At 37.1% G+C, this 24,298-nt stretch overlaps 1 protein-coding gene across 1 annotated transcript in view; it reads left to right on the top strand.

Moving 5' to 3' along the window:
- Positions 1-1,520: 1,520 nt before the first annotated feature.
- The window catches only part of LOC113638703, a 42,654-nt gene continuing 19,876 nt past the window's right edge, over positions 1,521-24,298 (top strand). The window contains exons 1-5 of the mRNA XM_047817471.1: positions 1,521-1,655; positions 2,035-2,086; positions 3,021-3,683; positions 4,227-4,999; positions 18,318-18,416. Coding sequence (XP_047673427.1) covers positions 2,053-2,086; positions 3,021-3,683; positions 4,227-4,999; positions 18,318-18,416 — 1,569 coding nt within the window. The 5' untranslated portion in view covers positions 1,521-1,655; positions 2,035-2,052. The remainder of the gene's footprint in view (positions 1,656-2,034; positions 2,087-3,020; positions 3,684-4,226; positions 5,000-18,317; positions 18,417-24,298) is intronic.

Below are 24,298 nucleotides of genomic sequence, written 5' to 3'. Positions count from 1 at the left end.
ATAAAGAAATAGTGCAATAGTACCCCCCCCCAAGTATTTGTGTGTGTGTGTGTGTGTGTGTGTGTGTGTGTGTGTGTGTGTGTGTGTGTGTGTGTGTGTGTGTGTGTGTGTGTGTGTGTGTGTGTGTGTGTGTGTGTGTGTGATGATGATGATGATGATGATGATGATGACTGGTGTTGTTTATTGTAAGTGTTTTTTGCCTTTTTGGACTCCTTTATCATTTGTAATGTTGCTCCCATTTAAAACAGTTCGGCTCAAGCCCAGCCATTTTTAGTGTAATGATTGAGGACAATGTCCCGTCCAGAGACAAGCTGTTTTGTGTTGAGGTTTTGTTCAAACCGACCATCGAAAATACCCTTGCTTATGAATGTTTTTTTTCATTGGTTGTTGCATTAAATCTTACCCAGATAGTACTATTTAAATATATGATAAATAGTCAAAAAGTTTTTCTGCGTGAGGAATACGATGTGTGGCGGGAGAGCGTGACAAAAGATCAGAATGCTTGACTGTCACTCTCGATGCGTGACACTTGACAGCCCTGCTAATAGCTATGCCTGCCTACACATTTTCCTAGGTCCATGTTGCATTCCTGTATGTATTAATGTGTGAAATATAGAGGACATTAACATGAAGAGGAATCAGGGCTTCCTGTAGCTCAGTACAGAAGCTAGGAAAACTGTAATGTTTCTAAAAATGTTTTCCAGACCTGATGCAGTAACTGTGTCCTTAACAACACTTTGTATTTCAACAAGCTGTTATGAGTGTTTCTCTCTTCCTTTTTAAAGGATTAATGTGGTCTCTAGGTATGTATCAAGATAGACTTCCTGATGTTATCTAAATGTTTACTGGTATAAGTACAATAGTCCATTTCTTTCTTCAGTGAATGTTTTTCTATTAACTACTGTGACGTCACATGCAGAAATATTGTAAACCTATTAATATTGAATAAAGAATTGTATGTGGAGTATCTTTGTCTATTGATCTTTTTTTTTAGTTTTTTTTTTGTCCTTCTGACCTTCATGCCATCACAGATTCCCCTGTTGTTGTACAGGTATTAAAGCTGTGGGTGTGACTGAATAATTAGTGATGGTGTAGTGTGTGTGAGAGTAAATTCAACTAATAATGTTGAACTGGAGGTGAATTAAATCTCCTTGCTCAGATTCTACAGTGTATAGTGCCTTCGCTTTCATGTACAGTTTATATAATGAAATATAATAGTATGCAATTTTAATATTTTGGTGAATATATAAAATATCAGAGAATAAACTGAACTATTGAAATATGCAGTCAATGCTGTGCTTCTCTTATTTTTAAGTATCAGCAAACTTGTGTGTTGGAATAGATGAGGGATAGATGTGACTCACTGACCATCTTTTGGGGTTTGTATTTTTTTAAATTTCCCGGATGACTCCAGCGCAAAAACACATCACCTGATATTTCATTATTCTCAGTTTTTTCTGGGTAGCTTGGTATTTGTTATGCAACTTAACTATAAATTTGATCTTAGAGAGTGTGGTGAGTTTTTGTTTCGTTTTCTTCACAAAGTAGTCCATCCTGTTTTCTGAGTGTACACAAACAAGATTCTGTTTGTGTACACTCTTCATTTGTCACTGTACTGTGTGGGGGGTGGTTTGCTCCTTCAGCTCAAGATACAGGTAAAGTCAAAAGACTTTATTTCTCTTTTCTTTTGGTTTAAAAGACTAAGCTATTTTATTAATCACTGTGTATATTTAATGTTTGGTCTGTGGGATTTTCAAAATGTACATTGAATGACAGGAGTTTGGGCAGAAAAAACAACTGTTCTTACAAAGACTCAAAACTTAGAATAACGTCTGGTTACATCCTCATATTCAGTTGCTGGGTCGTGTCTGGTGTTTGTTTGTATAAAATGATATATTTCTGTCTATATTTGTTAATTTGTTGTGTATTATTATTATTATTATTATTATTATTATTATTATTATTATTATTATTTATGTATTTATGTTTGTTTGTTTGTCCAGCTCTAACTTTTGAGTGTGAACATATTTCTAGGTTGTGACAGCACAGAGAATGGATTCAATTGGAGACCAACCTCAAGAGTCAGGTAAATTTCACAGATTCTTCTTAAACTATTGGTCATTTGTTCTTTCTATGATCATGTAACAAAATCAAATAAAGCAAAACACGTAGCATTATATGATTTGAAAGAAATCTCTGTCATATGTCATGTGATCTCAGTATATTTGCACCTGTTCCTTGAAGCAGCATATGAGGAATGTTGCAAAGTTTGTTAGACAACATGAATTACTTTATCATTAAGTTCATACAGCTAACAAAACAACTCCAGGACAAGTTCAGACATGGAATGAAAAGAAAAGCCAAGAGAAACAAAGGTACATTTATGGGGTCAAGAAAATACAACCATCCTTTAATTATAATTATAACATAAATAACAATTCAGTGGCCCTCACCAACTTCCATAAACCAAGAACCAGACAAACCAAAAATTAAACCAACATAAAAAACAGGTTAAAAAGTAAAAAACACACCTTTCCTGAGTGAGTAATTAGCAGCTAGGTGTTATAAATAAAAGTCACAAATGTGTGATTATGTCTATAAAAGCAGAACTTTTGGGAGTTTGATGTTCTGGAGCTTTCCGATGTGCGTCTAAATCATGTCAAGAAAAATGAACACCCATGAGCTCTAATAAATTGTTGTTTCCTCTTAATCAGTCTTTAGCTTGGCTGGATGTTTCTTGACTGAAATTTTCAAACGGTGCCACAGATTGGACTCTGAATTGGATTCAAATTTGACTTCCAGGGTCTTTTTTAAGCATACTGAAGTATGTCTCTTATAATAGCCCCCCTGCATCTTTCTCCATTCAGTCTCCCTTCAATTTTGACAAAAATCCCTTATTCTGCATTTCTGCTATAGCACAAAGACACGATTGAATTTATTTCATTGTTTTGTCATTAGCGTGACTGACCAAATGTACTTCTTTGTTGCACATAACTGTCTATAAATTTCACATCTCCCAGATCTGAGGATTATAATAATTGGACCCCATGAGATAAACGTGGCTTCAATTGGAAACATCATCCTTGGGAGAGAGGTGTTTGTGTCTCAGAATAGTAGCAAGTGCATAAAGAGAGATGGAGAGATAGCTGGTAGAAAAGTAACAGTAGTAGTCACACCTAATCGATGGTCCAGACTTCCTCTGATTGACACAACAAAACGAGATAAAGAAGAACTAATGCTCAGCATGATTCTGTGTGAGCCTGGACCTCATGCCATCCTTCTAGCCATTGGTGAGGAGGAGGTCACAAAGGACATGGCTCTCTCAATGGAGGAGCACACAGAGCTTCTTGGCCAGGAAGTTTGGGATCATACAATATTATTATACTCATGTGACAAACAGCAAGAAAAATGTGTTAAGGAATCAGGAGAAGCTTTCAAGAGGATTGCAAATAAATGTGGACACAGATATCACATTCTCAGTGACACAAATCAGGGTGATAGAATTCAGGTCAGAGAACTACTAAAGAAGATAGATGACATGGTACAGAAAAACAAAGGCAAACACTGTGAGATACATGGGAAGATCTACCTTGTTCAGAAATGGAGGGAAGCTGAAGATAAACGAGCAGAAGAAAGGCTGCAAAAGGCAAAGGAACTGAGAGAGATGCTGAGATCAAAAATGGGTAAGTAAAATATTACATATTTATTATAATTTTCCTTTAAAACTGTTGGTAAATCAGACTTATAAATCACTCATTCTGTCTGTAGGATTTAAGGAAATTATAATGTATGTACATTACTTTTAGAAGCAACTTGGAGCTGCTTCGGAGTTTGTGGTGTGTGAGAATAAAAAGCTTTTTTTTCTACACAGTGTAATCATAACACTTACCAAACAATAGGATTAAGACCAGAACCTCTTGTTTCCAGCTAGAGCTTGTGTGGTAGAGTACAGTTATCTGATCCTGATTGCTGTATAAGGTTTGATCATCAATGCTACAGAGTATCTGTACAGTACTCATTCTCTGGAGTCAGTAAACAACGGTGCTACAGTATCTAGCTAAAGTTATCTATCCAGCTAAAAACATCTGTAATATCACATCACTGACAGTACAACTGTACACTACAGCTTTAATGTAAAAATAAATAGCCAACTGTTAGCTTATATCAATGTCCATATCATTTCTTTATTAAAAATGTTGATTCCATTTTGCTCTTTATTTTTATAGGAAGCACAAGCCACAGTTCTGAGATCAGAATATTGCTAACAGGCTGTCAGTTTTATGGAAAAAGCTCAACAGGAAACACAATCCTGGCACAGGAAGCATTTGTGACATTTCCAAAAAAGAGGATGTCAAAGTGTGTAAAAAGTGAAGGAGACGTTCAAGGAAGGCACGTTATTGTAGTAGATACTCCAGGACAATGGAGAATTCACCCAGTCGAGTACACTACTGAGCTTTGCAAGCAGGACCTGGTGCTTAGCGTAACTCAGTGTCCACCAGGACCCCACATTTTGCTTGTTCTTGTCCGTTTAGACATTTCATTCTCTGAAAGGAACAAGAAGACAATTGAGGGTCACTTCCAGCTTTTTGGTGAGAATGTTTGGAGACACACCATGGTATTGTTCACATGTGGGGACTTTCTGGGAGAAACAACGATTGAGCAGTTTATTGAGAGTCAAGGGAAAGCTCTGCAGTGGCTAGTGCAGAAATGTAACAACATGTACCATGTGTTCAACAACAACAATAAGGATGATCGCTCTCAGGTTTCTGAGCTGCTTGAAAAGATTGATGAGGTTGTTGCTAGTAACAGTGGTGGCCATTTTGAAATGGACCAGAAGATTTTGCAGGAGGTCCAAATGAAGAGGAAGATGGCAGAAGACAAAGCTAAAGAGAGGAGACTGATGGCAGAAGACAAAGCTAAAGAGAGGAGACTGATGGCAGAAGACAAAGCTAAAGAGAGGAGACTGATGGCAGAAGACAAAGCTAAAGAGAGGAGACTGGTGGCAGAAAAGGCAGAAAGAGGATCAACTAGTTCAGTATCTGAAAAAGGTGACAAAAGTACCACAATTGTGGTCATTTTCATTTGTAAATCACAACAAATGTTAACAAAAATTCATCCACTTTGTTAAACCTTTATTTTCATTTACTTTATCTTTACTAAATTATTAATAATTGAGTCTTAATGCTACAAAGATGTAGTGAAGGGATTGGAAAAAGGTGAGAATTCAGTAACTACAGGGCTATCAAGTGTCACACATTTTGGGTCTTTTATCACGCTCTCCCGAAACACATCTCTCTCGCAGAAAAACTTTTTGACTATTTTTCATATATTTAATAAGCCGCAGCACCCAAAATGTATAAGTCCACACCGCTGTCTCTATGGAACCGGGCAGGAATCAAGCGTGTCTCCCCTGGAGTTATTAGTCGAGCCTGACACTTAGCCAATCGAAAAAAGAGCCTATACAACAACCAATCAGAAAATAGCACTATTGTATATAGGTAAGATTTAACACAACAACCAATGAAAAAAAACATTCATTAGCGAGGGTATTTTCGATAATCGGTTTGAACAAAACCTCAACACAAAACAGCTTGTCTCTGGACGGAACATTGTCCTCAGTCATGACACTAAAAATGGCTGGGCTTGTGCTGAACTGTTTTAAATGGGAGCAACATTACAAATGATAAAGACCATTACAATAAACACCACCAGTCATAATCTCTCTCTCTCTCTCTCTCTCTCTCACACACACACACACACACTCTCTCTCTCTCTCTCTCTCTCACACACACACACACACACACACACACACACATTAATAAATGGAAATTAAACAAATACTTTGGGGGGTTGGAGATGTCACAAATACTTTGGGGGGTTGCTTGTCTTCAAAACTTGAGAGCCCTGTAACTATGCTCAGTTTAATTATTAGAGAGTCATCAGGAGAATCAGAACTCTCATAGGACTCTGATTAATGATGAATGGCTGGCTGTTTTATATCTCATATAGTATAACAGGATAGAAACACATTTATTCCACAATGTTAAATGTAACTACAAACTACTGCTTGATTTATTTTTTTATTAATCAGGATCACTTTTTAGCTTCATTACATCATATCTTTGTGTTCTCTAAATGCATTGAGAAATCATTTATTTCTGAATATTTCTGTTTGCTTACAGGAGCCTCGCCTAGTGATCCTGAGGTCAACATTGTATTAATTGGTTATAGAAAAGCTGGAAAGACCACAACTGGAAACATTATGTTAGGCAGAAACCTTTTTTCCAGACAAAAGACTTTTCAGAGTGAGCAGCAACATGGACAAGTAGCAGGAAGACATGTAGCTGTAGTAGACACTCCAGGCTGGGACTGGGTCCATGATTGGGAGGAAACATCCGAGCTTGCCTGGCAGATAGTGCAGAGTGTTCACACACATTGTCCCAAAGTCGTACCTGTTGTTTTCCTTTTGTTTGTACGAGCAGCTTTTTCCTTCAAAGAGGTGAACAGATGCATTGCTGAAGAATATCTGCAACTTCTTGGTGACTGCATCTGGAATCACACCATAGTGCTGTTCACTACTGGGGCCTGGATGGAAGACATAGACATAGAACTGCATATTGAGAGTGAAGGGGATGCACTGCAGTGGCTTGTAGATAAATGTGGGAACAGATACCATGTTATGGACACTAAAGGAAAGAAAGCAGCTGTACAAGTCCCTGAACTGATGAGAAAGATTGAACAAGTAGTGGCAAATAAAAAAAAAAAGTACTGTCCTTTTCAGTTAGACAAAGAAATCTGTGAGAAATTTGAGAACCAATGTTCCATTGTCAGCAATCAAACCTCACAAAGTATGTTACATGTCAGAAAGGAACATGGCAGCATGAGCTCGCTACCACCTTACAGTAAGGGTTGTTGTTCTATTTTATTTTTTTAATGTGAAATTTAACATAAACATGCAGTGCAGTACTGTTTTTGTGCTAACCAAATATATAGTTTTAATAGTATTTATTTTAGGGTGAATCCTCTCATCTAGAAGTGTTTTTTTTTAATATTGAAAAATGGTTAAAATACACATTCATTAAATTTGTCAATTTGCTTTTCTGCCTAAAAATAAATAAATGTCAATTTGGAGATTTCCTGATACTTATTTAAAAAACTGTCTTATTCAACAGTGGAGGATGGTAATGATGATAAGAGCTCTGGATATGGCTCATATCAATCTATGCAGCACGAGACTTCATCTACTCCACCATTAAGGTAGGCAACATAATGAACAGAACATGTTTAAACACATAAAATATGCATATTTCAATTGTTTCTGATTAAAGTTAATGTTTGCTTCAAATATAAACCAACAGGGATAGGTCACGCTCCAAGAGGGGTAGCTCACGCTCAACAACTTCACTTCAGTAAGAGCAGAACTATGAGAGATTCTCAGACTAGACTCTGTCTATTCCCATCCACTCTAAAGTAGATCCTGACACACCAGTTTCTATAAGAGAACAAGCAGAAGACAAGAGGCTGAAAACTGAGTTACAGAAAACATAAAATTAAGTGTACATAAAGTCTGAATACTTTTCTTATTATTTGTATTTAAGTATGACAGTATAAGGTATTATCTAAGTGAAGAATAAATGTCAGTAAACTTTTGTAATACCTAATTTGTGATTTATACCTTGTTATATATTTGTTATATACTTGGTGTAAACAGAGAAACCTACTTTAATAACATGTACATAGAATTTATACAAAAACACTTGTTATAAATCTTACGTCTTTATAGGTTGTGAGCTACAAGGGAGAAATACTAAAGGAAATGGGGACCACACTTTAAATGTGCTATTGTTGTTGTTGTTGTTGTTGTTATTACTTCTACTACTATCTGTACATATATCTTTTGTACATTAGCAATGTAAGCGTGTATCTTTTGACAACTTTATCTTAACTGTATAATAAAGTAAACTTTTGCAGACAGATTGTTTTTATGTTTTCTGTTTTAGTAAGTCATACATTTAGGAAACTGCCAAAGCATTATAATCATGATTTGTAGTTTGGAAAACTACATTTAGGGTTTGCACTGTAGACAAAGATAATAGAAAAGTGGCCTAAATATTGCTCACTCTACTATTATACTGTAGTAATTTCATATGTACCGATACTGCCATCAGACAGTGTGAAGGGTAGGTTCTATCAGCTATTAGTTGTCACCCTTCATCGTATCCCCAGGAATGACAAAATCATTCTTCTTAGAAACTTCAATGCTAGTATGGGATGAAACAGGTATTTATAGACTGGTAGACATGGACATGGTGTTGGGTAGGTTACCACAAATGGTTTGAGGAAGCTACCACTGTTTAGCATGATCTCCCTATTACAAACACTATTTCAACTAAAAATGACATACAAGATGTCTTGTATGCATCCAACAACTTAAATACTGTCACGTGATTGACCTCATATGAAGAGTTGCAAAATGCTGTACAGATCACCATGTGTTAATCAAGCATGGAATCAAAGTGTGCCTCCCACAGCATCTTAAGAAAGCCAATAACAAGCAGATAAACTTTGCACTATACCATGAAGACTGTATATGGCACTTAGAGAAGCATCTTGGCAAGTTATGCTGAACATTTTGAAGCCCTCCTCAACCTACAACCATCAACTGATTGCTCTATTCTTGGGCTAATCAGTCGATTATTAACTTATCATCCGCCCACCAACAAGAGGTGTTAGCAGTCATCATCTACCTCAAAATTAAGTCCCCTGGAGCTATTCGAACGCGGTTTACCAGGATGATTTACCAATTCGTTTTGCAGGAGAATATCTGTTTATCCCTTAACATTTCTGTCATTTTTCAAATGAATTCCATTATAATTTCTTACAAAAACAAGCTTGACAAATCTAGCTGTGGTGAGAGTAATGACCTATTATTACTAGCTGCTGTAGGTAAAGTCCTAGCAAGTCATGCTACTGTTAGCAAATTGGTGAAGTACATAACAGAATACTGTATCTGTTGCTGTTTGGCTGTCCAAGAAAATTTGGTAATATCTAATCACAGTTCCACAGTGCGATGGTGGCTCCTTAGACTACAGAGGGACAGGAATCTGTAACTTTTAATCTACTGTATGCACTCTGATAAAACAAGGGTGTGTGTTAGCACCAGTGCTCTTCAGCTCTTCCTGTTATTTTTCACAAAACCTCTCCATGACAGGCTGGAACACAATATTGGGATCATGGTAACTTTCAGACTGAATGGAATTTTTTAAATACGCAAGGCCTTAGCAGTGCAGGACCTTGAGTTGCAGTATTCTGACTATTGAGTGTTTGTGGCTCACACCCCAGAATATCTGTAAATCATCCTTTCCATTGGTGTGAAGGCCAACAGCATTGTTAGGGCTTGTCAGGCAACACTACCTACACTGTCCACTCACAATAGTTCCATCTTTCAAATTCTTGGGTAATTTTCTTACTGAGGGCTGCAACATTAACCACATAATCCACAAGCCTCTGTAGCCTTTGTCAATCACAGACAAAAGTTTTTTGAAAACCAGGCACCTTTAATTACATACCATCTATAAACCATCTGTAGTGCTACAGATGTAAAGCCTGGGTCACATTCAGCTGACATCTAAGGTTGCTGGAGTCCTTACATTTAAGGTGTCTGCATGGAATCCTGAGGATCATGTGGTGTGATCATGTACCACATTCTAAAGTGCTCAACAGAACAAACTGAAAGAGCATGGAGGGAACTAAACACCAACTGTGTTGGCTTGGGAATGTTATCAGGATACCTCAATGCCAAGGCAAGTCCTGTATGGGCAGCTTCATCTGGGCCTCTGGTCCAGGGTATGCGTTATGAAGCGGTACAGTATGAAGACAAGCTAAAAATTTCACTGAGGGTATGTTAAATCAACCCCTTATGTCTGCTGTTAACTCTATCCTATTTGGAGCTCTGCCATGAAGGAATAGTGCATATGGATTTGGAGAGAAACATCAAGGTACTGCAAACATTTAGCCATTAGACACTAAAGATACCACTAAATATACTAATAGCTATGCCTGCCCCGACTAACCAGGCCTTTATTTGCTCAACATGCAGGTTTGTGGTTCATAAAGTTTGTGGATTACGGATTGGACATTAACGGTGTCTCAAATGTTTTAACTATTCTCATACACGTTTTTTGTCAGATGCAGCTGACATCGGAAGATTCTGTGGCCTCTTTTCTACCTTCTTACCTTCCTTTTTTTGTACCTCTCTGCCACAACACATTTTCCTAGGTTCATGTTGAATTCTTGTATGTATTAATGTGTGAAATACAGAGAGCTCAATACAGAAGCTAGAAAAACTGTAAGGTTTCTAAAAAAATTTCCAGACCTGATGCAGTAATGGTGTCCTTAACAACACTTTGTATTTCACCAAGCTGTTATGAGTGTTTCTCTCTTGTTTTTTTTTTTAAAGAATGAATGTGAACTAGAAATCAATCATCCTTAACAGGCTTGTTTTGCATGATGGATGTTTTAAATTGTTTCTAGGTATGAATGGTTTTGTTTTAATTAAGATAGACTTCCTGGTGTTATCTGCATGTTTACTGGTATAAGTGCAATAGCATTAAAATTTCTTCAGTAAATGTAAGCCAGCTTTTCTATTAAATACTATAACTTCAGATATATCCTATTACTAAACCTATTAATATTGAATAATGCCAAATACTAGTTAGCTAGCTAATTTTTCATGGGAACACAGATGTACAAATGTACTGATGTGAAAGCACTGAAAAGGGATTTAAGAAAACAAGAAACAAGCAGTGGATATGGACAGAGGTTAGCAGAGGTTTATCAGCCCCTTGGAGTATCTTTGTCTATTCATGTTTTTGTTTGTTTGTTTGTTTGTTCATTTGTTTGTCCTTCCAATTTGTTAACTTGTAAAAATACCATGAGCCTAAATAAGGAGTTCCAGTCGGGGCAAAAGCGAAGGTCCTGCAGATTTGATTAATTTTCTCATGTTAAAAAGAAGTAAAGTCTTCTGCAGTCAGGGATGTTGTAGCAGGTGGACCCGGGGGTTGAATATGATGTGGAGCTTACGAGGGTCTTGTGTCGAAGCTTCAAGCTTTTCCTTGTAGAAGGAAGTCTTGGCAGAAGTCTCATCTGAGAACTTGGCCAGGAGTTTACAGTAAGAGTCAAGATCTGCATCAAGTTGTGATTTCTTCCACTTTCTCTAAAATGATCTTAGCTCTTTTTGATTGTTGTGCAACACATCTGAAAGCCAAGCAGCAGAACAAGAAGTTTTCTTGGGTTTAGTGGACAGAGGGCAGAGAAGGTCCATGGTTGTCTAGTATGACTTTTTACAGATGAATAATGTACTGATGATCCAGATCCATGTCACTCACAGCCTGATCTTCATGCCATCACAGATTCCATTGTTGTTGTTGTTGCACAGGTGCTGAAAGCTGTGGGTGTGTCTGAATAATTAGTGAGGGTGTAGTGTGTGTGTGAGTAAATTTAATTAAATAATGTTGAGCTGGAGGTGAATTAAGTCTCCTTGCTCAGATTCTACAGTGTATGGGGCCTTCAATTTTATGTACATTTTTATAATGGAATATAATAGTATGCAACTTTAATATTTTGGATATATATAAAATAATACCAGAGAATGAAAGTGAACTGTTAAATTATACAGTCAATGTTCGGCTACTTTGTTAGGTATCAGCAACTTAAAAAAAAATCTAGATGTGTATTTGTTTGATTAGATGAGAGTTAGATTACACAAACACATTGGAATTGTTGTGGGGTTTGTATATTTTAATTTACCAGAGGATTTTAGCGCAAAAATAAAATCACGTGACATTTCCTTGTTTTCAGTTGTTTTGTTGGGCAGGTTGGTATTTGGTATGTGACTAAAAAATGTCTTAAAGTCTGTGTTGAGTTTTTGGTTTTGTTTTCTTCACAATGTAGTCCATCCAGTTTTCTGAGTGTACAAAAGATTGTGTTTTTGTACACTCTTCATTTCTCACTGCACTGGGAGAAGAGTGGTTCGGTCATACAGCTCAAGATACAGGTAAAGTAAAAAGACATTTTTACTCATTTTCTTTAGTTTAATAGACCAAATATGCACAGTGATTAATAAATCAGCTTAATGTTTGGTCTGTGTGATTTTCAATATGTACCTTGAATAACAGCAGTATGGGCAGAAAAAACAACTGTTCTTACAAAGACTCTAAACCAGGGGTGTCAAACTCAAATTCACAGTGGGCCAAAATATAAAACTGAGATAAAGTCACGGGCCAAACTGAATATTTATTGAAAAATTAACTGCAATTGATATGTAATGTTCAACCTTTTTCATATGGAAACAAACTTTAGTTTTACTTGAACACAAGATTTGGAACAACCAGAGCTTGATATTACAAACCCATAAGAAATTAAATTTGAAATAACAGACACACCTGTCATGATTCAGCTCGGACTTTGGCCACGTGCAGTTTTGTTTATGTTTCTGGTCACGTGTCTGCCCCGCCTTCATCTGCTCCTTCCTGTCACCACACCTGCCCCTCATTGTGTCATGATTGTTTTGTGTATTTAACTGTGCCGCGTTGCCTTGTGCAGCGCCAAATCTACTGTTGGCCTGTCTTGTCTTCAGTCTGTGTCATGTTTCGTGTTCCCTTTGTTATTAAGCCCTGTTTTGTTTTGCTATCCTCCGTCTGGGTCCGCTTCCTGCCCCGCGTCATGACAACATCAGTGGTGTTCATTTCTTATTTAAATAAATAAAATAAAGTATGTCTCTCATTGTATCATTTTAAGTTCCTTTTTGAAGTGGATCTTTTTCAAAACTAACAAAACAACCAAAAATAATAATTTCATTCAATGAAAATCCAACTTTTCTACTATTAACAGTTCATGCCTTGGAGTAGAAAAAGTGCATAAAGAAAACATAATTCAAACTCAGTTTGCTACACTCTGATTTACTCTGCACATTGACCTGCACATTGATCAAAATTTGATCAGAGTTTGACACCCCTGCTCTAAACTTTTAATAATAATACATCTGGTTACATCCTCATATGTCAACTAAAGAGTGTGTGTGTGTGTGTGTGTGTGTGTGTGTGTGTGTGTGTGTGTGTGTGTGTGTGTGTGTGTGTGTGTGTGTGTGTGTGTGTGTGTGTGGGTGTGTGTGATTTATCCTGTGTATGATTTTTAAATGAAGGTGTGCATTAAAAGTTCTGTGTACTTGTTTGTCTGGCTCTAACTTTTGAGTGTGAACATATTTCTCGGTTGTGACAGCACAGAGAATGGCTTCAATTGGAGACTCACCTCAAGAGTCAGGTAAATTTCACAGATTCTTTGGTCAGTTGTCAACTATTGGTCAGTTGTCATTGTTTTTCTGATTGTGTGGAAAGCAAATAGCAAAACATTTAGCATTAATGCTCAACATTACAGTGCGTTGTATAATTATTCCACCCCTTTGAAATTTGTAGTTAGTGTGTTCTGTGATCTTGTGAGAATGCTTTTCATCAGTATAAACTGGTCAGGGATGAGAACAAATATTTTTGTAACCAGGTTTTATCACCTTATCATTGTACATTTAAATGTTAGACACATTTACTAAATGGAATGATAAAGTCCATTAAGGTTGCTGAATGTATCAACAAATGTGTAAAATGTAGGTAAGTGGGCACTGTACAGGCCTTGGAAAGGTTTTCAGTGCCTTTAAATGATTTAATAAGATTTGGATTCAAATCAAATCAAAGTTTATTTATAGAGCACCTTTTTAAAACAGCAGGTGTTCTCCAAAGTGCTGTACAAACAATATAAAATAAACAATAGAACTAAAAAGCATAAAATAATTAATAATAATAATAATAATAATAATAATAATAATAATAATAGAAATAAAAACTAAATAAAAGTAATAAAAATGCAATAAATACAATAATAATTAGTAACACACACTAAAAAGAACTCCTAACAGGTAACTCTCATACTGCGTTGTATGCTGCACCATACAAATATGTTTTTAAATGTGATTTAAAAACGGCAAGTGAAGGAGCCTGCCTAATGTACAAAGGCAAATTATTCCAGAGTTTGGGGGCCGCTACTGCAAAGGCACGGTCACCTCTGCTTTTTAATCTTGCGTTGGGGGATACTAAAAGCAGTTGCCCAGCAGACCTAAGTACTCTGGATGGAGCATATGGCTTTAATAGGTCTGAAAGATACTTAGGATCAATCTTATTTAATGATTTAAAAACTAAAAGTAAAATCTTGAAATCAATTCTAAAATGAACGGGCAACCAATGAAGGGAAGCCAATATAGGTGTAATGTGTTCTCGTTTGCGTGTCCCCGTTAATAAACGTGCATCTGCGTTTTGTACCCTTTGCAAGCGTGTTAGAGATGCCTCACCAATGCCTACATAGAGACTATTACAATAGTCCAGACGGGATGATATAAAAGCATGGATGACCCTCTCAAAATCAGTAAAAGATACAAATGACTTGACTTTAGATAATTGCCTTAACTGAAAAAAACACGATTTAACTACCAAATTAATCTGTTTTTCTAGTTTAAAGTCACCATCCATTAAAACCCCCAGGTTTTTGACAACAGGCTTCACAAATGACTTTAAGTAACCCAGATCTACATCACAAGTATTGATCTTACCGCCAGGTTGAAATAAAATGATTTCAGTTTTATCTTCATTAAACTTTAAGAAGTTGGAGGCCATACAGGCTTTAATATCTTCAAGACATCTCAGCAAAGGTGCCACAGAGTTTGCATCCATCCGTTTCAAAGGCAGATAGAGTTGCAAGTCATCTGCATAACAGTGAAATGAAATGCCATGTTTCCTAAAAATGGACCCTAAAGGTAATATATATATAAAGAAAATAAAATTGGTCGAAGAATGGAACCCTGAGGGACTCCACATACAAGAGATGCAGTAGAAGACACAAATTCCCCAAGATGTACAAAGAAAGTTCTTTCACCCAGATAAGATTTAAACCATTGTAACGCGGCACCCTTTATACCAACACAATGCTCAAGGCGAGAGATTAATATATTGTGATCTATGGCGTCGAACGCAGCAGTAAGATCTAACAGCATAAGAACAGCATAGTTACCTGCATCAGTGGTCAATAATAAATCATTATAAACTTTTAACAGGGCCATTTCCGTGCTGTGAAGTGATTTAAAACCAGATTGGTACAACTCTTGCAAGCCATGCAAGTCTAGATAGGCTAATAATTGACTAAAATTGACAACTTTTTCCAATATTTTGGAAAGAAATGGGAGTTTTGAAATGGGTCTAAAATTAGCAAGAACCAATGAATCCAAGTTTTTTTAGGTTTTTTTATCAGTGGTTCCACTATAGCGTGTTTAAAATGTAGGGGTACAACTCCATGAATGAGACTACTATTTACAATCGTCAGTATGTTAGGGCCAAGCGTTTCAAAAACTTTCTTTAGGAAATCTGGGGAAATAATGTCTGAGGGACAACAAGATGGATTCATTTTATCAATGATGTCTAAGAGACACTGGCTCAAACTGATTGAAAACAGAGGAGCACACAGGGAAAGAAGACATATCAACAGAAGGGTGAACAATATTGGCTCGAACAGTCACAATCTTGTCGTTAAAAAACTGCAAAAATTTTTCGCATGTTTCTTTGGAAGATTCCAAACTTATTTGTTGAGATGTATGTAAAACAGAATTAATAGTATTGAACAGAACACGAGGATTATGAGAATTTTTTGCTATGACATTAGAGAAATACCTTGACTTCTCCGTTTTTACAGTTTTTTGATATTTGAACAAGCTGTCTTTCAAGATATCAGACGAAACCTGCAGCCTATCTTTTTTCCATTGCCATTCAGCTCTCCTGCATTCACGCCTTGCAGCACGGGTAGTGTCGTTCAGCCATGGTTCAGATTTTGGCTTAGCACGCATAGTCCTGAAAGGGGCAGCAATGTCCAGTGCATTCTCACAAGAAGAATAAAATAATGAGGTTAACTCATCAGTATTATAATGTTTAACTAATATGCCATTATAATACATTTTGACAGCAAAATGTATTAATTTACAGCAAACCTTACAGAATAATGATTAAATTATTCTGTATGTCTGTCTGGATCTATTCTTGTTATTTTTGTGCACTGATTGGGAATGATTTTTCACTCATTTGTCCTAGCAAATTGGCTCCAGACTTCAGGTTGGCTGTTGTAGACACAAAGAAAGGTTCTAAAGAAGGTTTTAAAGAAAAAATGCCATAAAGCATAATGTTGCCACAACCATTTCACTGTAGGGATGATGTAGAATAAGATATTGAATGAATTTAGATTGAGCCACACTTAATGCTTTGAATCTTATGCAATTCTCAATTTTGGTCTATTCACACTGAAAAACAAAATGAAATACATAGGTATGTTTCTTATTGGTTATTGAAATATAAATTAGATTAATTCCAGGAGGATAAATACTTTTGCAAGTCACTGTATATTGTTTTGCATATATGCTATAGCACAAAGAAGTGTTTGCATCTATTTCATTGTTTTGACATTAGCATGATAGGACAAATGCACTGCATTGTAACAAGATCAAATGACTGTCTATAAGATATCCTGAGGATAAGATCTGAGGATTATCCTAATTGGACCCCGTGAGGTAAACGTGGCTTCAATTGGAAACATCATCCTTGGGAGTTTGTGTCTCAGAATAGTAGCAAGTGCATGAAGAGAGATGGAGAGATAGCTGGTAGAAAAGTAACAGTGGTAGTCACACCTAATCGATGGTCCAGACTTCCTCTGATTGACACAACAAAACGAGATAAAGAAGAACTAATGCTCAGCATGATTCTATGTGAGCCTGGACCTCATGCCATACTTCTAGACATTGGTGAGGAGGAGGTCACAAAGGACATGGCTCGCTCAGTGGAGGAGCACACAGAGCTTCTTGGCCAGGAAGTTTGGGATCATACAATATTATTATACTCATGTGGCAAAGAGCAAGAAAAATGTGTTAAGTAATCAGGAGAAGCTTTCAAGATGATTGCAAATAAATGTGGACACAGATATCACATTCTCAGTGACACAAATCAGGGTGATAGAATTCAGGTCAGAGAACTACTAAAGAAGATGTGATACAGAAAAACAAAAACAAACACTGTGAGATACATGGGAAGATCTACCTTGCTCAGAAATGGAGGGAAGCTGAAGATAGACGAGCAGAACAAAGGCTGCAAAAGACAAAGGAACTGAGAGAGATGCTGAGATCAAAAATGGGTATGTAGAATATTACATATTTATTATAATATTCATTGTTGGTAAATCAGACTTAGAAATCATTCATCCTGTCTGTAGGATATAAGTAGATTATATGGAGATAAATATATTTTAAATATTACTCAATCTCAGGAATCAGTACACAACACAGGGCCAACTCATGCTAGCTAAATTTATCTATCCAGCTAAAAAAATGTCTGTAATATCACATCACTGACAATACAACTGTACACTGCAGCTTTAATGTAAAAAATAAATAGCCAACTGTTAGCTTATGTCAATGTCCATATCATTTCATTAAATGCTGAAATGCTGTTCAAATGCTGAGTAACTAGAGTAATAATTATCTTCATTTAGAATTTTGATACCATTCTGCTCTTTATTTTTATAGGAAGCACAAGCCACAGTTCTGAGATCAGAATTTTGCTAACAGGATATCAGTTTTCTGGAAAAAGCTCAACAGGAAACACAATCCTGGCACAGGAAGCATTTATGACATTTCCAAAAAAGAGAAGGTCAAAGTGTGTAAAAAGTGAAGGAGACGTTCAAGGAAGGCACGTTACTGTAGTAGATACTCCAGGACGATGGAGATTTCACCCAGTCGAGTACACTACTGAGCTTTGCAAGCAGGACCTGGTGCTTAGCGTAACTCAGTGTCCACCAGGACCCCACATTTTGCTTGTGTTTGTCCGTTTAGACACTTTGTTTATTGAAATGAACAGGAGGGCAATGGAGGACCACTTGCAGCTTTTTGGTGAGAATGTTTGGAGACACACCATGGTACTGTTCACCTGTGGGGACTTTCTGGGAGAAACAACAATTGAGCAGTTTATTGAGAGTCAGGGGAAAGCTCTGCAGTGGCTAGTGCAGAAATGTAACAACATGTACCATGTGTTCAACAACAACATAAAGGAGGATCGCTCTCAGGTTTCTGAGCTGCTTGAGAAGATTGATGAGGTTGTTGCTAGTAACAGTGGTGAGCATTTTGAAATTTTGCAGTCTTGATTGTCACATTTTGAAGATTTTGCAGGAGGTCAATGAAGAGGAAGATGACAGAAGACAAAGCTAAAGAGAGGAGACTGATGGCAGAAGACAAAGCTAAAGAGAGGAGACTGATGGCAGAAGACAAAGCTAAAGAGAGGAGACTGATGGCAGAAGAGGCACAAAGAGGATCAACTAGTTCAGTATTTGAAAAAGGTGACAAAAGTACCTTGAATGTAGTCATTTCATTTTCATTAACAGGATAGAAATACACTTATTCCACAATGTACAAACTTTCCTGAGCATGATTTTTTTTTATTATTATTCAGGATCACTTTTTAGCTTCATTAAATCATATATTTGTGTTCTCTAAATGCATTGAGAAATAATTTCTGAATATTTCTGTTTGCTTACAGGAGCCTCGCCTGGTGATCCTGAGGTCAACATTGTATTAATTGGTTATAGAGAAGCTGGAAAGACCACAACTGGAAACATTATGTTAGGCAAAAACCTTTTTTCCAGACAAAAGACTTTTCAGAGTGAGCAGCAACATGGACAAGTAGCAGGAAGACAGATAGTTGTAGTAGACACTCCAGGCTGGGACTGGGTCCATGATTGGGAGGAAACATCCGAGCTTGCCTGGCAGATAGTGCAGAGTGTTCACACTCATTGTTCCAAAGGTGCACCGGTTGTTTTCCTTCTGTTTGTTCGAGTAGCTTTTCCCTTCAAAGAGGTGAACAGATGCATTACTGAAGAGTATCTGCAACGTTTGGTGACTGTGTCTGCAATCACACCATAGTGCTGTTCACTACTGGGGCCTGGATGGAAGACATAGACATAGAACTGCACATTGAGAGTGAAGGGGATGCACTGCAGTGGCTTGTAGATAAATGTGGGAACAGATACCATGTTATGGACACTAAAGGAAAGAAAGCAGCTGTACAAGTCCCTGAACTGATGAGAAAGATTGAACAAGTAGTGGCAAATAACAAGAGCTGTCCTTTTCAGTTAGACAAAGAAATCTGTGAGAAATTTGAGAAGCAATGTTCCATTGTCAGCAATCAAACCTCACAAAGTATGTTACATGTCAGAAAGGAACATGTCAGCATGGGCTTTCTTCCACCTTACAGTACGTTTTAAAAAAAAACATTTTATAATGAAAGTGCAGTGTTATAATAGTGTTGAATACCAAATGAATAATTTAAGTATGTTCTTTATAGACTTTTTTTGCAGTTAAGTCATGAGTTTCAGAAGACTGAATTTGCGGGTGTGACAATTGCATCAACCCTGTGTCCTGAAGGGCTACAGATTTGTTTTTTATATGTAGAATATGTAAAATAAGTTAGAATGCTAAATGGCTCTGCAGGACAGGGGGCAACCCGTAAGATGTATTTTAAAATAATGTATAATGGTTAAAGTACTCTTAAGTTAAATATATGTTTAAAAATTAAAATAAATGTCATTCTACTGATTTCTTAACACTTATTCATGAAACTTTGTCTTATTCAACAGTGGATGATGATTATGATGAAGATTATGATAAGAGCTCTGGATATGGCTCAGCTTCATCTATGCAGCATGAGACTTCATCTACACCATTACGGTAGGCAAAATAACGAACCGAACATGTTTAAACATAACACATAAAAGATGCACATTTCAATTGTTTCTGATCAAAGTTAATGTTTGCTTCAAATATAAACCAACAGGTATAGATCACGCTCCAACAAGGATAGGTCACGCTCAACAACTTCACTTCCGTAAGAGCAGAACTCTGAGAGATCTGTCTATTCCCATCCACTCTAAAGCAGATCCTGACACACCAGTTTCTATAAGAGAATAAGCAGAAGACAAGAGGCTGAAAACTGTGACACTGAAATAAACAAAAAAAAGGAATGGACTTTAAAAAATTTTAAATAAATATACAAGCAACAAGTGATAAAGAATCTACCAGCTCATAGAACATCAGCATATTTTACTTAGTATTATATCTATAGTCATTCTGGCTTTCCTGTATGTGCAATAGAATAATTTGAGAATATAATGTTCTTTGTAATTCTAATTCATATTATTTGTAATTCCATATCCTTGGTATAAGGTATCATGTAAGTGAAGAATGAATGTCAGGAAAAACTTTTGTGATATTAAAGGCATAATCTATACATTATTATTATTTTTTAAAGCAGAGAATCCTATAAATAATGTACTCAAAATTTAAACACAGCTACTTCCTACAAAACCCTACATGTCTTGATATGTTATGACCAACAGAGGGAGATATGCTACATGTAATAGGGCTCTTTATTTAACCACACTTTAAGGTTATTATTATTATTATTATTATTATTATTATTGTTGTTGTTGTTGTTGTTGTTGTTGTTGTTGTTACTACAACTTCTACTACCTGCACTGTACTGTACTTATATTGTACTTAGGCAATGATACTCATACTCGTACTCATACTGTACTTAGGCAATGAGAGCATGTATCTTTTGTCCAATATCTTAACTGTATAATAAATAAAATATTGGCACAAAATATGTTTTCTGATTTAAACTGATAAAGCATTAGAAATATAATTTGTACTTTGGCAACATCACACATTCATTTGCAGTCATTTTGGTTGTTTGTATGCAGGTGATTCTGTTTAAAGGTCAATGTTGGTGTAGGTGGCACATGCCATTCTGACTTGGTGAGTATTTAATAGATATGAAATAAATTCAGTTTATTGACATTGTCTCAAAGCAGCTTTACAGAAGTATAGAGATAGAATAAAAATTTGTAAAGTTTAAAATTAAATAACAATTTATCTCCAACATCTATCACTAATGAGAGCATAAATCCCTAAAAAGCCAGAGGTGACTGTGGCAAGGAAAAACTCCCTGAAATTATATGAGGAAGAAACCTTGAGAGAAGTGGGCCAGCGTAGTGGGACTGGCGTCCCGCAGCAGGAGCGTTAGGCGGCCGCCCAGATGGCGTCTGGCGCGGCGCCTGCTTTCTAGGAAGACACAGTTTGAAGGCCTCGTCCTCCTTCTTCTTATCAACGCAGCGCTGCTGCATCAGCACAACGGCTGGGCCGAAAAGAGCTTGACCCAGCTCAACTGGCGCCTCAGCGATGCGGCGCTTCTCACTATCGGGGAGACCAGATAGGTTGAGCCATAGCGCACGTTCTCCGACCACCGACAAAACCATAGAGCGCCCGCTAGCCTGGACAGCCTGACGGGCATTGCGGAGGATGAGGTCATTGACCGTGACGATCTCCTTCCAGAGATCGGGGGATGGCGACCCACTCTCCAGCTGCTGGCCCAAATCCAGCAGGAGTTCAGCCTGATATGCGGACAACAGCGAGGAGACATTGAGAGCTCGAATGGAAAGAGCTGAGGCTTTATAGATATATTGATGCGGAGAAACGATCCATCCTGCCCGGGAGGACGGGCTTGGGTGGGGCGAGCAGCCAGCCCAGGGGTGGGTTAAGGTGTCCGCGATGGAAGGCCTTTTCCCCCCTCCGAGTCGGACAGCTCGAAGTCGACACACTGGGAAGTGGCCGTCTTGAACCTGCGATGCAGGAGCTTTTTTGGGAGCGCAAGGCAATGGCTACAGTTCTCCGGCAGATCAATAGCCTCTTGCGCATGCTTGAGACCCGTGCAGACAACGCAGAAGGGATGGGAATCCCTTGTGGCGATAAGCTCACCGTACGCGGCCGGGCAGGCTCGCGATAGGTTGTCTACCGGAGTAGCCGGAGCTGCTTTGGAGAGCGCCATAAGAGGAAAAAAGGCAAAAAAGCAGGCGGGCGGCCTACGGAAAAAAAGGGGGGTGCAAGCGTGGGCGGCTCGCGAAGCTAACCTGGCTGAGGACGAACACGTCCGGCGGAGGCTGATCAAGCGATATGTCCTCCTGAAGACAGAAAGTGCAGTCCAAAAAACCAGGGAGCTGTGAGGTAGGATCAGAAGTCACGAGAAGCGAAAGTAAACTGAGGAAAGGCGCACTGTGCAGGTGCATTATGTGGCTGTTGGATGCTTCTGTAGAGGTCAGGAACGGATGCCCATAGGTGGATCTCGAACACGAGATGATGAAAGAGAACTTTATAGTGCCTTCACTTTTATGTACAGTTTATATATTGAAATATAATAGTATGCAATTTTAATATTTTGTGAATATCTAAAATTTTATCAGAGAATAAACTGAACTATTAAAATATGCAGTCAGTGTTCTTCTGCATTTATTTTCAAGTATCAGCAACTCAAAAAAAATCTTGTACGTAGATGTGTATTTGTTAGATTAGATGAGAGATAGATTACACAAACACATTGGGATTGTTGGGGCTTTGTATATTTTAATTTACCAGAGGTATTTTAGTGCAAAAAATAACCTGACATTTTCTCATTCTCAGTTGTTTTGTTGGGCAGGTTGGTATTTGGTATACCAGGCTTAGAAGGGAACACATTCTCATTTGGGTAGGTTGGTATTTTTATGCGACGTAACTATTAATTTTATCTTAGAGAGTGTGTTGAGTTTTTTGTTTTGTTTTCTTCACAAAGTAGTCCATCCAGTTTTCTGAATTTACACAAGATTATTTTTTGTACACTCTTAATTTCTCACTATACTGTGTGGGGATTGGTTCGCATCATACTGAAAACACCAAACCACAGTGAAGCTTGGTGCTGGGAGCATCATGCTGTGAGTGATTTTCATCAGCATAAACTGGTCAGGGTTGAGGACAAATATTTTTGTAACCAAAAAGGTTTTATCATCTTATGATTGTTCCTTTAAATGTTAGACATATTTACTAAATGGAATGAAGTCCATTAAGGGTGATGTTTCAACAAACGGTCAAATCTAGGTAAGTGGGCACTGTGCCTCTAAATGATTTAGTTATAATTGGATTCTTGCAAACTAATATGAAATTAAAATAAATATTGATAGCAAATGTATTAGCTGACAGCAAACCTTACAGAATAGTGATTGAAAATTAGTGCTTTCTTAATTAGTAAAGCTATTCGATAACATAGTTTCTCGGGGTCTGTTCTAATCATTTATTATTTTTGCGCACTGTTTGGGAATGATTTTTCACTCATTTGTACTGGCAAATTGGCTCCAGGCTTCAGGTTGGCTGTTTGTAAACTCATAAAAAGGTTCTCAAGAAGGTTTTAAAGAAAAAATGCCCTAAAGCATGATGCTGCCACAACCATTATTCACTGTAGGGATGATGTAGAATAAGATATGGAAAGCATTTAGATTGAGCCACACTTAATGCTTTGAATCTTGTACAAATCTAAATTTTGATCTCTTCACACTGAACTCATTTATGAATGAGAAATATAGCATAAAGATACAGTGGTAGACTGCAGTATTGTTTTTGTCCTAACTAAATATATAGTTTTAATCATCTTTATTTTGGTGAGAATCCATCTAGAGGTATTTTTAAAATCATGAAAAATGTTTAAAATACCATACATTAAATTTGTCATTCTGCTGTTCTGGCTAAAAATAATAAAAAATAAAAATAATCTGTCAAATTGGACATTTGGATTTCCTAATGCTTATAAAGAAAACTGTCTTACTTACAGTAACAGTGAATGATGATTATTATGATGACAAAAAAAAGCCCTGGCTTTGTCTTAGCTCTATCTCTGCAGCCTGAGATTTCATCTTCATCATTACGGTAGGCAAAATATTAAATGGATTGTGTTCAGACACATAAATAATACATATTTCGGTGATACACGTTCATGTTTGCTTCAAATATAAACTAATAGGGGTTTGTCTCACTCAACTTCACTTCAGTAAGAGCAGAACTCAGAGATCTGTTTATTCCCATCCACTCTAAAGCAGATCCTGACACACCAGTTTAACACAAATCACACAAACCTTTAAGGGAACAAGCAGAAGACAAGAGGCTGATAACTGAGTTACAGAAAACATAAAATAAAGTGCACATAAAGTCAGTATACTTTTTTTTTTATCATTTGTATTTATGTATGACCCACGTATAAGGTATTATATAAGGGAATAATACATTTTGAAAACTTTATGTTAATTGTATAATAAA

Source organism: Tachysurus fulvidraco, chromosome 8, assembly GCF_022655615.1.
Source record: "Tachysurus fulvidraco isolate hzauxx_2018 chromosome 8, HZAU_PFXX_2.0, whole genome shotgun sequence".
Taxonomy (NCBI): domain Eukaryota; kingdom Metazoa; phylum Chordata; class Actinopteri; order Siluriformes; family Bagridae; genus Tachysurus; species Tachysurus fulvidraco.
This window is presented reverse-complemented; position numbering and strand designations above follow the sequence as displayed.